Here is a 13141-nt window from a genome sequence, read left to right on the forward strand (position 1 = left end):
TTTACTTAATTTTTCTTAGGACTTCCAAATGAAATGTTTTTCTTTATGACGCCGCTTCATAAAGTACGCTCCATCTTCGATCGTAATAAACAAACTAAGGCATTTAACGTGCATGGTGAAAGTGATAAATAATGATATTACAGTAAAAGCTTTTAGAAAATATGTTATTACAAATATTATTTACCGTATCTATATAAAATCATACAGTACATACGTAGCAAAGCAAGAAAAAAATTTGAGAGAGAGAGAGAGAGAGAGAGAGAGAGAGAGAGAGAGAGAGAGAGAGAGAGAGAGAGAGAGAGAGAGAGAGAGAGAGAGAGAGAGAGAAGAGAGAGAGAGAGAGAGAGAGAGAGAGAGAGAGAGAGAGAGAGAGAGAGAGAGAGAGAGAGAGAGAGAGAGAGAGAGATTGTTTTACGTACGTAAATGTAAATCTTAAACAAAAAAATATGATAGGTTATAACATGTATAAGATGTGATTTTTGCAACAAAGAATATTATTGGATGCAGTACTACGTACATATACATACAAAAGATTCATGGAAAAGATGCACATCCATTACATTTGTAGTAGTAGCCATCAGCAGCCTTACACCATTCAAATATGGTATGACTGCATCTGATTTGCATTTCATGTTCGATTTAATTTTACTACGTACTGTATACTGAATTATCGTATGATCACATTCTATTTTTGTGTTTTATTTCTTTCTGTACTGAATTATATGTCATATGTAATGCAATGAACCATCAATAAGAGCAGGTATTACTAATTACAGTATTAATGGAATTAACGAAATACGTATTTGGGGTCTTCATATATCGCGGTATTTTCGAAATTTCTGGAAAATCCGCGATATATGTATATACATGCGTTATGAAAAAAATCCGCGAAGTGGTGAATCCGCAATAGTCGAACCGCGAAGTAGCGAGGGCTCACTGTAGTAGGTACATAAACTTTTCTAACACTAGATAACTTTGCAAATACCCGTGCACTTATACTGTAAAAAGTGCAAGTCCTGAGTCATTACAGAAGCTTAAGACAGCATTCCCAAATGCTACAACATACAGTACGTAAAGATACTCAAGCTCAGAATAAGGTTCTTTTATTCTACACATTAAAACTGACTGGACCAATTGTTTGATTGGAGAAAAAAATATATCTTGATGCACATTGCATTTACTATACTGTATAGAGATTATTGTTATCAACCAAATTACAGAATTGTATACTAGGCTTATAGAACAGAAACAAAAATGTTGAACAGTCACTCTTAAAAGCAGGATGGAAAAAAATGGGAGATGAAATGGAATGAAAAGTAGGGGATAAAGCAATGGAGCTGAAGGACAAAGGGTTTCTGCAAAGTATACATAGTACAATACTTTTCATAGAGTATACCGTACTACAGAAAATAAATAACCCATTTTAAAGACAAAACAAAATTAGGAGAAAGGGTATAAGAAAAAATATTACAAATATAAATTTATTCTTTGGTATAAGTTAGCTTAATAAACCAAATGAGGAGTTTGAGTACATACTGATAATGCAAATATGATATTTTGATTATAAAATAAATTTTTGAATATACTTACCCGGTGAATATATAATAGCTGACGTCTCGGACGGCTCGACAGAAACACAAAAACTCGCGAGCGATCGCCATGAAGGTTGCAGGTGTGCCCACCAGCGCCGACTATCGGCCAGATACCGCATATACTTGTAAACAGCTCCAGTTCTTCTCATTCCGCTGGGTCTCTATCGGGGAGGAAGGGAGGGCCTTTAATTTATATATTCACCGGGTAAGTATATTCAAAAATTTATTTTATAATCAAAATATCATTTTTAAATATTAAACTTAGCCGGTGAATATATAATAGCTGATTCACACCCATGGTGGTGGGTAGAGACCAGTATTAATACAATAAAGGCGTATATGCTTAGAGTTTTTGACAGTTATATCATAATAAAACCCAAATAAATATAGGTACCTGGTAAGGAAGCTGACTCTGACGATTACTCTGCCTTATTAGTCCGCTTTCCTCACTAAGCCCAGCCATCCTCTCAGGATGCTGAAAGACTCCCAGGAGCTGTTGTATCCAGGGCGACCACCCATACAACAGGACCTCATCAAAACCCTTAATCTGGGTGCTCTCAAGAAACATTTGACCACCCGCCAAATCAAAAAGGATGCGAAAGGCTTCTTAGCCTTCCGTACAACCCAAAAACAAGATTAAAAACATTTCAAGAGAAGATTAAAAGGATATTGGAATTAAGGGAATGTAGTGGTAGAACCCTCACCCACTACTGCACTCGCTGCAACGAATGGACCCAGTGTGTAGCAGTCCTCATAAAGAGTCTGGACGTCTTTTAAGTAAAATGAAGCGAACACCGACTTGCTCCTCCAAAAGGTCGCGTCCATAATACTTCGCAGAGATCTGTTTTGCTTAAAGGCCACGGAAGTTGCTATCGCTCTTACTTCGTGCGTCTTGACCTTAAGCAAGCAACGATCTTTTTTACTTAAGTGAGAATGAGCCTCTCGGATTAAAAATCTAATAAAATACGATAAAGCATTTTTAGACATAGGCAATGAGGGCTTCTTAACTGAGCACCACAAGGCCTCAGATCCACCTCGTAAGGATTTGGTACGAGCTAAATAAAACTTAAGAGCTCTAACTGGGCACAGTACTCTTTCAAGCTCGTTGCCTACGATCTCTGATAGGCAAGGTATATCAAACGACTTAGGCCAAGGACGAGAAGGCAGTTCATTTTTGGCCAAGAAACCAAGCTGAAGCGAACATGTGGCTTTATCTGTAGAAAAGCCGATGTTTTTACTAAAGGCATGGATCTCACTGACCCTTTTAGCCGAAGCCAAGCACACTAAGAAAAGCGTCTTGAGGGTGAGATCCTTCAGGGAGGCTGAATGTAATGGCTCAAACCTGTCGGACATTAGGAACCTTAGGACCACGTCTAAGTTCCATCCAGGAGTTGCCATACGACGTTCCTTAGAGGTCTCGAAGGACTTAAGGAGATCTTGGAGATCTTTATTATTGGACAGATCTAAGCCTCTATGTCTGAACACAGAAGCCAACATGCTCCTGTAGCCCTTAATAGTGGGAGCCGAGAGGGAGCGAACATTTCTCAAATGCAGGAGAAAGTCTGCAATTTGGGCTACAGAGGTACTGGAAGAGGAAATGGATGATGACTTGCACCAGTCTCTAAAGACTTCCCACTTCGACTGGTAGACCTTGATGGTAGAAGCTCTCCTAGCTCTCGCAATCGCTCTGGCTGCCTCCTTCGAAAAACCACGAGCTCTTGAGAGTCTTTCGATAGTCTGAAGGCAGTCAGACGAAGCGCGGGGAGGCTTTGATGAAGACTCCTTACGTGGGGCTGCCGTAAGAGATCCATCCTTAAAGGAAGACTCCTTGGAACGTCTACCAGCCATTGAAGTACCTCTGTGAACCACTCTCTCGCGGGCCAGAGGGGAGCAACCAACGTCAACCTTGTCCCTTCGTGAGAGGCGAACTTCTGCAGTACCTTGTTGATGATCTTGAACGGAGGGAATGCGTACGCGTCCAGGTAAGACCAGTCCAGTAGAAACGCATCTATGTGGGCCGCCTCTGGATCTGGGACTGGAGAGCAATAGGTCGGGAGCCTTTTGGTCAACGAGGTGGCAAAGAGGTCTATGGTGGGTTGACCCCAAGTCACCCAAAGACTCTTGCACACGTCCTTGTGGAGGGTCCATTCTGTGGGGATCACCTGACCTCTCCGACTGAGACAGTCCGCCAAGACGTTCAAGTCCCCCTGGATGAATCTTGTCAACAGGGAGATGCCTCGATTTTTTGACCAGACGAGGAGGTCCCTTGCGATGATGAACAGTGTGTGGGAGTGAGTGCCTCCTTGCTTGGAGATGTACGCCAAGGCTGTGGTGTTGTCCGAATTGACTTCTACCACTTTGTTTCGAAGAATGCTCTCGAAAATCGTCAAGGCCAAGTGAACCGCCAACAGCTCTTTGCAGTTGATGTGCATGCTCTTCTGATCCGACGTCCAAAGACCCGAACATTCCAGACCGTTCAGAGTCGCTCCCCAACCCAAATCCGACGCGTCTGAGAACAACACGTGGTTTGGGTTCTTGACCGCCAGGGACAGACCCTCTCGCAGACTTATGTTGCTGTCCCACCAGTTCAGGCACGTTTTTACTGGCTCGGAGATCGCGATTGACACAGCTTCCAAAGTCTTGCTCTTGTTCCAATGGAAGTCTAGATGGAACTGGAGAGGGCAAAGGTGAAGTCTCCCTAGTGAGATAAATTGCTCCAGGGATGACAGAGTCCCTAAGAGGCTCATCCAACTTCTTACTGAGCAACGGTCTTTTTTCAGCATGAGGCGGACTTTGAGCAGGGCTTGCTCTATCCTGGTGGCAGACGGAAAAGCCCGAAAAACTAGACTGCGAATCTCCATCCCCAAATAGAGAATCGTCTGGGAGGGATTCAGTTGAGACTTTTCTAAGTTCACCAACAGTCCCAACTCCTTTGCCAGACCCAACGTCCATTGAAGGTCCTGCAGACAGCGATGACGGGACGATGCTCTGAGAAGCCAGTTGTCCAGGTACAGGGAGGCTCGAATTCCCGATAAATGAAGGAATTTTGCCACATTCCTCATGAGCCTCGTAAACACGAGAGGAGCAGGGCTGAGGCCGAAGCACAGTGCTCGGAACTGGTACACCACATTCCTGTAAACAAACCTCAGATACGGTTGAGAATCTGGGTGTATAGGAATGTGGAAGTACGCATCCTGCAGGTCGAGAGAGACCATCCAGTCTCCCTCTCTGACCGCTGCTAGGACGGACTTCGTGGTCTCCATCGTAAATTTTGTTTTTACAACAAAAACGTTGAGCGCACTGACGTCCAGCACTGGCCTCCGAGACTTTCACCACCGCTCCCTTCTCTAGCAACAGAGAAACCTGCTGATGTAGAGCTTGTCTCCTTGACTCCTCTCGATACCTGGGAGAGAGGTCTAAAGGAACTGTTACTAGAGGAGGTCTGCGTACAAAAGGTATTTTGTACCCCTCCTTGAGCAACAACACAGACTCTTGGTCTGCACCCCTCTTCTCCCAGGCCTGCCAGAAGCTGTTCAGTCTGGCCCCTACCGCTGTCTGAGGACGTGGGCAGTCAGACTCTGCCACGGGAGGACTTGGATCCTCTCCTCTTGCCTCTTTTACCGTCGGCACGAGCGCCTCCCCTGCTGGGGGCTCTGCCACGAAAGGGCGGGATAAACCTAGTCGCTGGGGTATCGATCTTGGGTCTCACGACATAAGACGATGAAGGAGCACCCTTGCGAGCAGAAGTCGCCATCAGGTCGTGTGTATCCTTCTGCACCAGCGAAGCCGCAATGTCCTTGATCAGCTGTTGAGGAAACAAGGCAGCTGATAAGGGGGCAAAGCGAAGCTCCGACCTTTGACAGGGAGTCACTCCTGCCGAAAGGAACGAGCAAAGAGTCTCCCTCTTCTTCAGGACTCCAGCCGTAAAGGTAGCGGCGAGCTCATTGGAGCCATCACGGATGGCTTTGTCCATGCAAGACATAATAAGCACGGAAACATCCTGGTCGGCCGACGAGATCTTCCTGCTTAATGCTCCTAGAGACCAATCTAAAAAGTTAAAAACTTCGAAGGCCCTGTAAACCCCTTTAAGGAGATGGTCAAGGTCCGAGGAGGACCAACAAACTTTAGAGCGTCTCATGGCCAGGCGACGGGGAGAGTCTACGAGGCTTGAGAAGTCTCCCTGGGCAGAGGCAGGGACTCCCAAGCCGAGAACTTCTCCCGTGTCATACCAGACGCTCGCTCTAGAAGCTAGTTTAAAAGGAGGGAAAGCAAAGGCCGTCTTCCCCAAACTCCTCCTGGTAACCAACCAGTCGCCTAGCAAACGTAAAGCCCTCTTAGGAGAGCGAGAGAGCACTAGCTTAGTAAAAGAAGGCTTCGAAGTAGCTAGGCCTAGCGCAAACTCTGACGGAGGCGAACGAGGAGCAGAAGTTACAAAATGGTCTGGGAAAAGATCCTTAAAAATCATCATGATTTTCTTAAAGTCCATAGAGGGTTGAGCAGCTTTAGGCTCTTCTCCGTCTGATAAAACACCCAAAGGAATATCAGTAGGCGGAGGATCAGCAACATCCTCTTCTGAAGGAACCTCGTCCGACAATTGTCGAGTCTCAAGAAAAGGAGAGACCTGCCGCGGTGGCAATGCTTGACAGGCAAAGTCCACAAGCAAAGGAGCAGCAGTAGCAGTCAAGGACTGACCAGCAACAACAACAGGAGTTGATGGACGCTCAACGTCAAGTCGAGACTGCCTTGACTGCCTAGACTGAGCAGTCAAAACAACCCTTGACTGCGGTGCTTGACGCTCAACGTCAAAACGAGGCAACTGAGCTGGTTGGCGAACGTCCTGAACGTCAACACGAGACTGCGGCAGCGGCTGAACGTCAACACGAGGCTGCGGCAGCGGCTGAAAGTCAACACGGGACTGCAGCGAATGAGGATCTAAGTCACGTGACTGACGTGACAAACTACCGACATCACGTTTCATAACGTCAAAAGGACGAGTAAAAGCTCGTCTGGGCGGCTGACGGCCAGTCTCGATCAGCGTAACGGCGAGGATCATCGTGAACCTGTTCAACGGTATTCTCCTTCATAAGGGAGGCAAGCTTAGTCTGCATATCCTGCAGGACAACCCATTTAGGATCAACGGGAGTCGGGACGGGCCGAGACGATGGTAATGTCTGTGTCGGCAAAACATTGCCTTTACTGAGACTCTCGGAGCCAGTGTTACGCTTACGTTAAATCGGCGAACAGTCTTCCGACGACTGCAAAGGGTCAGAGCTGTCCCAATGGCTACAGCCAGGACGCTGGACCTGTCCTGAAGGGACTGACTTCCGCTTCAAGGGTCTAGAAACCTTGCGCCAAGGTTTCTTTTGCGAGAAGCCTTCGGATGACGAGGAGAAAACAGCCTCGCTCGTCTTATGGTAGGGGCGATCTTGACGAGACAAGCCCGATACCAAAGAGGGAACGTCTGTAAGTTGGTTAAAGCCTCTCGTCCCCTTAAGTCCTACGACATTACTTCTCCCTGGTGCAGGGGAGCCTGAAAGAGGTCTCGGACTAGGGGAACGACAAGCACGAACAGACGAACCCTCGGTCGCAACACTAAAAACACTTTGCGCACTTATCACTTTATCCCCACGATTTTCTGATTTGGCACTCTGACACTTCAATAAATTCACATCCGACATGAGTTGATTACGGTCCGATGCTAAGGACTCAACTCTCTCGTCCAAAGCTTGAATGGCAAGCAACATATCCCGCATGGACGGTTCATGAGTGCTAGTAGAGGGTTCAGGAACAACTACTACAGGGGAAGGATTAGGTTCAGGGGCATGGGAGGAGGAAAATTCCAACGACCTAGAGGAGCTTCTCCTCACCCTATCTCTCTCCAGCTTACGAGAATAATTATCAAACTCTAGCCAGTCGAATTCCGACAAGACCACGCACTCATCACACCGATCTCCTAATTGGCAGGTTTTACCCCGGCAATTAGAATACACGGTATGTGGGTCGAGAGAGGCCTTGGGAAGACGTTTGTTACAATCCCTAGCATTACATTTGCGAAATTTAGGTCCAGGGATAGGAGAAGGGTCAGCCATATTGAACAGTCAAAGAAAATCCAAAACAAATCCAAAGTCATCAACAATAAACACTAGCCAAAAAAGGGTTCAAGAGTTTTAATTGAAGAGAAATACACCTGTCACCAAAAATGACGAAAACCCCAGGTCAACAGCGAGCGGAATCAACTTGTCGACAAGACCGACAGAGAAGAACTGGAGCTGTTTACAAGTATATGCGGTATCTGGCCGATAGTCGGCGCTGGTGGGCACACCCGCAACCTTCATGGCGATCGCTCGCGAGTTTTTGTGTTTCTGTCGAGCCGTCCGAGACGTCAGCTATTATATATTCACCGGCTAAGTTTAATATTTAAAACCTAATATTATAGGGAATAAAAGGAGGAAAAAAAGATGATGTACTAGAAATTTTAACCCCTTCGCTACGATGAAGTTGGTATACGTTAAAACTTCATTCTTCATTTATTAGCGTGCTTTTTTCCCATTCGTACATGCCTGGTAATACACACCGTGACGTCGGGATACATCATTATTACTATTACAAGCTAAGTTGCAAAAGAGTATAGCAGATAGTTGTACAGTATATCACACACACAGTTCATCATACATATACCAAGGCACTTCCCCCAATTTTGGGGGGTAGCCGACATCAACAATGAAACAAAACAAAAAAAGGGGACCTCTACTCTCTACGTTCCTCCCAGCCTAACAAGGGACTCAACCGAGTTCAGCTGGTACTGCTAGGGTGCCACAGCCCACCCTCCCCCATTATCCACCACAGATGAAGCTTCATAATGCTGAATCCCCTACTGCTGCTACCTCCGCGGTCATCTAAGGCATCGTAGGAAGCCGCAGGGCCTACCGGAACTGCGTCACAATCGCTCGCCATTCATTCCTATTTCTAGCACGCTCTCTTGCCTCTCTCACATCTATCCTCCTATCACCCAGAGCTTCCTTCACTCCATCCATCCACCCAAACCTTGGCCTTCCTCTTGTACTTCTCCCATCATCTCTTGCATTCATCACCTTCTTTAGCAGACAACCATTTTCCATTCTCTCAACATGGCCAAACCACCTCAACACATTCATATCCACTCTAGCTGCTAACTCATTTCTTAAACCCGTTCTCACTCTCACCACTTCGTTCCTAACCCTATCTACTCGAGATACACCAGCCATACTCCTTAGACACTTAATCTCAAACACATTCAATTTCTCTCTCTCCATCACTTTCATTCCCCACAACTCCGATCCATACATCACAGTTGGTACAATCACTTTCTCATATAGAACTCTCTTTACATTCATGCCCAACCCTCTGTTTTTATTACTCCCTTAACTGCCCCCAACACTTTGCAACCTTCATTCACTCTCTGACGTACATCTGCTTCCACTCCACCATTTGCTGCAACAACAGACCTCAAGTACTTAAACTGATCCACCTCCTCAAGTAACTCTCCATTCAACATGACATTCAACCTTGCACCACCTTCCCTTCTCGTACATCTCATAACCTTACTCTTACCTACATTAACTCTCAACTTCCTTCTCTCACACTCTTTTCCAAATTCTGTCACTAATCGGCCAAGCTTCTCTTCTGTGTCTGCAACCAGTACAGTATCATCTGCAAACAACAACTGATTTACCTCCCATTCATGGTTATTCTCATCTACCAGTTTCAATCCTCTTCCAAGCACTCGAGCATTCACCTCTCACCACTCCATCAACATACAAGTTAAACAACCACGGCGACATCACACATCCCTGTCTCAGCCCCACTCTCACCGGAAACCAATCACTCACTTCATTTCCTATCCTAGCACATGCTTTACTACCTTTGTAGAAACTTTTCACTGCTTGCAACAACCTTCCACCAACTCCATATAACCTCATCACATTCCACATTGCTTCCCTATCAACTCTATCATACGCTTTCTCCAGCTCCATAAACGCAACATACACCTCCTTACCTTTTGCTAAATATTTCTCGTATATCTGCCTTACTGTAAAAATCTGATTCATACAACCCCTACCTCTTCTAAAACCACCTTGTACTTCTAAGATTGCATTCTCTGTTTTATCCTTTATCCTATTAATCAGTACTACCATACACTTTTCCAACTATGCTTAACAAACTAATACCTCTTGAATTACAACACTCATGCACATCTCCCTTACCCTTATATAGTGGTACAATACATGCACAAACCCAATCTACTGGTACCATTGACAACACAAAACACATATTAAACAATCTCGCCAACCATTCAAGTACAGTCGCACCCACTTCCTTCAACATCTCAGCTCTCACACCATCCATACCAGATGCTTTTCCTACTCTCGTTTCATCTAGTGCTCTCCTCACTTCATCTATTGTAATCTCTCTCATTCTCATCTCCCATCACTGGCCCCTCAACACCTGCAACAGCAATTATATCTGCCTCCCTATTATCCTCAACATTCAGTAAACTTTCAAAATATTCCGCCCATCTCTTCCTTGCCTCCTCTCCTTTTAACAACCTTCCATTTCCATCTTTCACTGTCTCTTCAATTCTTGAGCCAGCCTTCCTTACTCTCTTCACTTCTTTCCAAAACTTCTTCTTATTCTCTTCATATGAATGACCCAATCCCTGACCCCACCTCAGGTCAGCTGCCCTCTTTGCCTCAAGTACCTTGCGCTTTACTTCCACATTTTTCTCTTTATATTTTTCAAACTTCTCTATACTATTACTCTGCAGCCATTTTTCAAAAGCCCTCTTTTTCTCTTCCACTTTCACCTTCACTCCTTCATTCCACCATTCACTGCCCTTCCTCATGCTGCCTCCAACAACCTTCTTGCCACACACATCACTTGCAATCCCAACAAAATTTTCTTTTACTAACTTCCACTCCTCCTCTAAATTGCCAGTTTCTCTTACTTTCACTTCGGCATATGTCATTTTCAACCTTTCCTGATATTTACTTTATACCCCTGGTTTTATTAGCTCTTCAACCCTCACTAGCTCCCTTTTACATCCACCTACTCTATTCCCCCACTCTTTTGCTACAACTAATTTTCCTTCCACCAAAAAATGATCAGACATACCGTTAGCCATACCCCTAAACACGTGCATGTCTTTCAATCTTCCAAACATTCTTTTAGTTATCAAAACATAATCCATTAATGCCCTTTCTACTACTCTTCCATTTGCCACTCTTACCCATGTATACTTGTTTTTATCTTTCTTTTTGAAAAAGCTATTACTTATCACCATCTCTTGCTCAACACATATCTACCAGTCTCTCACCACTCTCATTTTCACCTGGTACGCCGTACTTCCCAATGATACCTTCTACCTCTCCAGTGCCCACTCTAGCATTTAAGTCACCCATGACAACTACATAATTCCTTCTACCCAGTCCTTCTACACACCTAGTTAATTCATTCCAGAACTCATTCCGCTCTTCTTCAATTTTCTAACTACCTGGCCCATACGCACTGACAAACGCCCAACATTCCCTACCCAACCTAACCCTTACCCACATTAACCTAGATGATATTTCCTTCCCTTCCACTACTTTACCTGTCATCCATTCACTCAGCAATAAAGCCACACCCTCTCTTGCTCTTCCCCTTTCAATCCCAGACACTCTACCAGACATTTCACCAAACATCACTTCACCCTTTCCTTTTATCTTCGTCTCACACAAGGCCAATACATCCATCCTTCTATTCCTAAACATACTTCCAATTTCACATCTTTTACTCTCTATCGTACTACATCCACGCACATTCAAACACCCAAAACTAGAGTGCGGGGAGCAGTCACTCTCCCCCCAGCTCCATCTCTTTGTCGATGTCTCACAGGATGTAGATACAGGAGAGGGGGTTCCCAGCCCCTCGTCCCGTCCCTTTTAGTCGCCTCTTACGACACGCAGGGATAACGTTGGCACTATTCTAAAGCCAACCAACAAAGTCTTTTTAATTCTAGCTTTTATTTCTGAATATGCCAAGAGATCACCTCACCTCAACCAAAATACTTGCGATTCTAGTTTTTATTCATGATTATGTAAGGTCTATTTTAGTGTATTCCCATCTCACCTCACCATCAACCGAAATACTTGCGATTCTAGTCCTTATTCATGATTATGTAAGGTTTATTGTTTTTCTATGTTGTCATAGTATTCAAATTAAAGAGAAAGCCTCTCCACCTCTGACTATAAGTCCCACCCACACAAGACTAAAACCTACCAGTAATGCACATTGTTGACACAAGACGAGATTTGTCTTTTTCTTATTATTCCTTTTTTCTCAACTATCATTTCTACGATATAATAATTCTATACAAATCTGATAATTACATATATCAAATTTCTTAAAAGATATTGTATAATCACTTCACAATGAATGGAAAAATATTTCGGTTGTTTAGATAGACATATGGTGAAGAATAAAGCAAACATTTGAAAAATTTATTCTGTAATCAAAAGTAAAACAAATAAACATGGAAATGAAGCTTATTATAGAGCGAGCTAGTATATCCGATGGTGATAAATCTCCTATATAGCTTGAGTAGCTGATCCTTGGCCTCATCGCAAAGGGGTTAAGGGAAGAAAAATTACACAAATACTCTAATTTACTACAAAACACTACAATAAATCCTACTTACACATGCATAAAATATAATGAATTTATGAGTGCAAGCAGATATGAACTAAAAATAATTCTAGACATCTTAGCAAAACATACCTCCTCTTATCTTTTAAACCAATAACTCTTCAATGATAAAAAGAGCACAATAATTCCCTAAAAAGGCAAAATAGAATATAACATTGTCTTGAATAGTTTTCCTAATTCTACATACCTTTCACAGCATATTTACTTGAACAGTAAGGAACCAAATTGCTTGTTGCCATGAGACCTGCGATGGAAGATACAGCTACAATGTGGCCTTTGCTAGCTGCAACAAAGAGGGGTAGCCACTCTCTAATCATCTGGAGAATATAAATCATTATCAATAATAGTTTAAACTAAAAACCCTCTACTTTAATTATATCATTCACCCCATCTTCCTCTCTATTATTGTGGTTATCTGCTATACACTGGAAAAATTTCCTAACAGAATTTTTTGCTTCCTTGGAACTAATAAAAATAAAACATTGTGATAGAACTGACCATTTCCATACTTTATAAAATCTACAGATGTTCATTACATGCATTAGTCATAAATTTGTAATTTACCAATTAATGCATACTCTTATTTACTAAAAACTTTAAAATTGTCTATATGGTCTCATTAGAATAAGCATTTTGCAGGGTTCCTCTGACCCCTAGCAGCACCCAAATTTCAACTTTCCACTCCCCTCTATTCCTACTTTCTTTCTTCCACCTGGCTATCCAATCTATCATAACATTTATTTCACAGCGCAACAGTATGGTAATCTGCCCAATTACACCTTGGTAATGATTGACCCCTGGCCCAAGCACCTAGCCTTGTGAACTAA

General features: G+C 43.6%; 1 protein-coding gene across 1 annotated transcript in view; it reads right to left on the reverse strand.

Annotated features, from left to right (window-relative positions):
* Window positions 1–12662, reverse strand: part of LOC137657584 (retinol dehydrogenase 10-like) — a 32722-nt gene extending 20060 nt beyond the window's left edge. Inside the window, exon 1 of the mRNA XM_068391930.1 lies at window positions 12502–12662. Coding sequence (XP_068248031.1) covers window positions 12502–12649 — 148 coding nt within the window. The 5' untranslated portion in view covers window positions 12650–12662. The remainder of the gene's footprint in view (window positions 1–12501) is intronic.
* Between the last annotated feature and the right edge of the window lie 479 nt (window positions 12663–13141).

Source organism: Palaemon carinicauda, chromosome 18 (assembly GCF_036898095.1).
Source record: "Palaemon carinicauda isolate YSFRI2023 chromosome 18, ASM3689809v2, whole genome shotgun sequence".
Taxonomy (NCBI): Eukaryota; Metazoa; Arthropoda; class Malacostraca; order Decapoda; family Palaemonidae; genus Palaemon; species Palaemon carinicauda.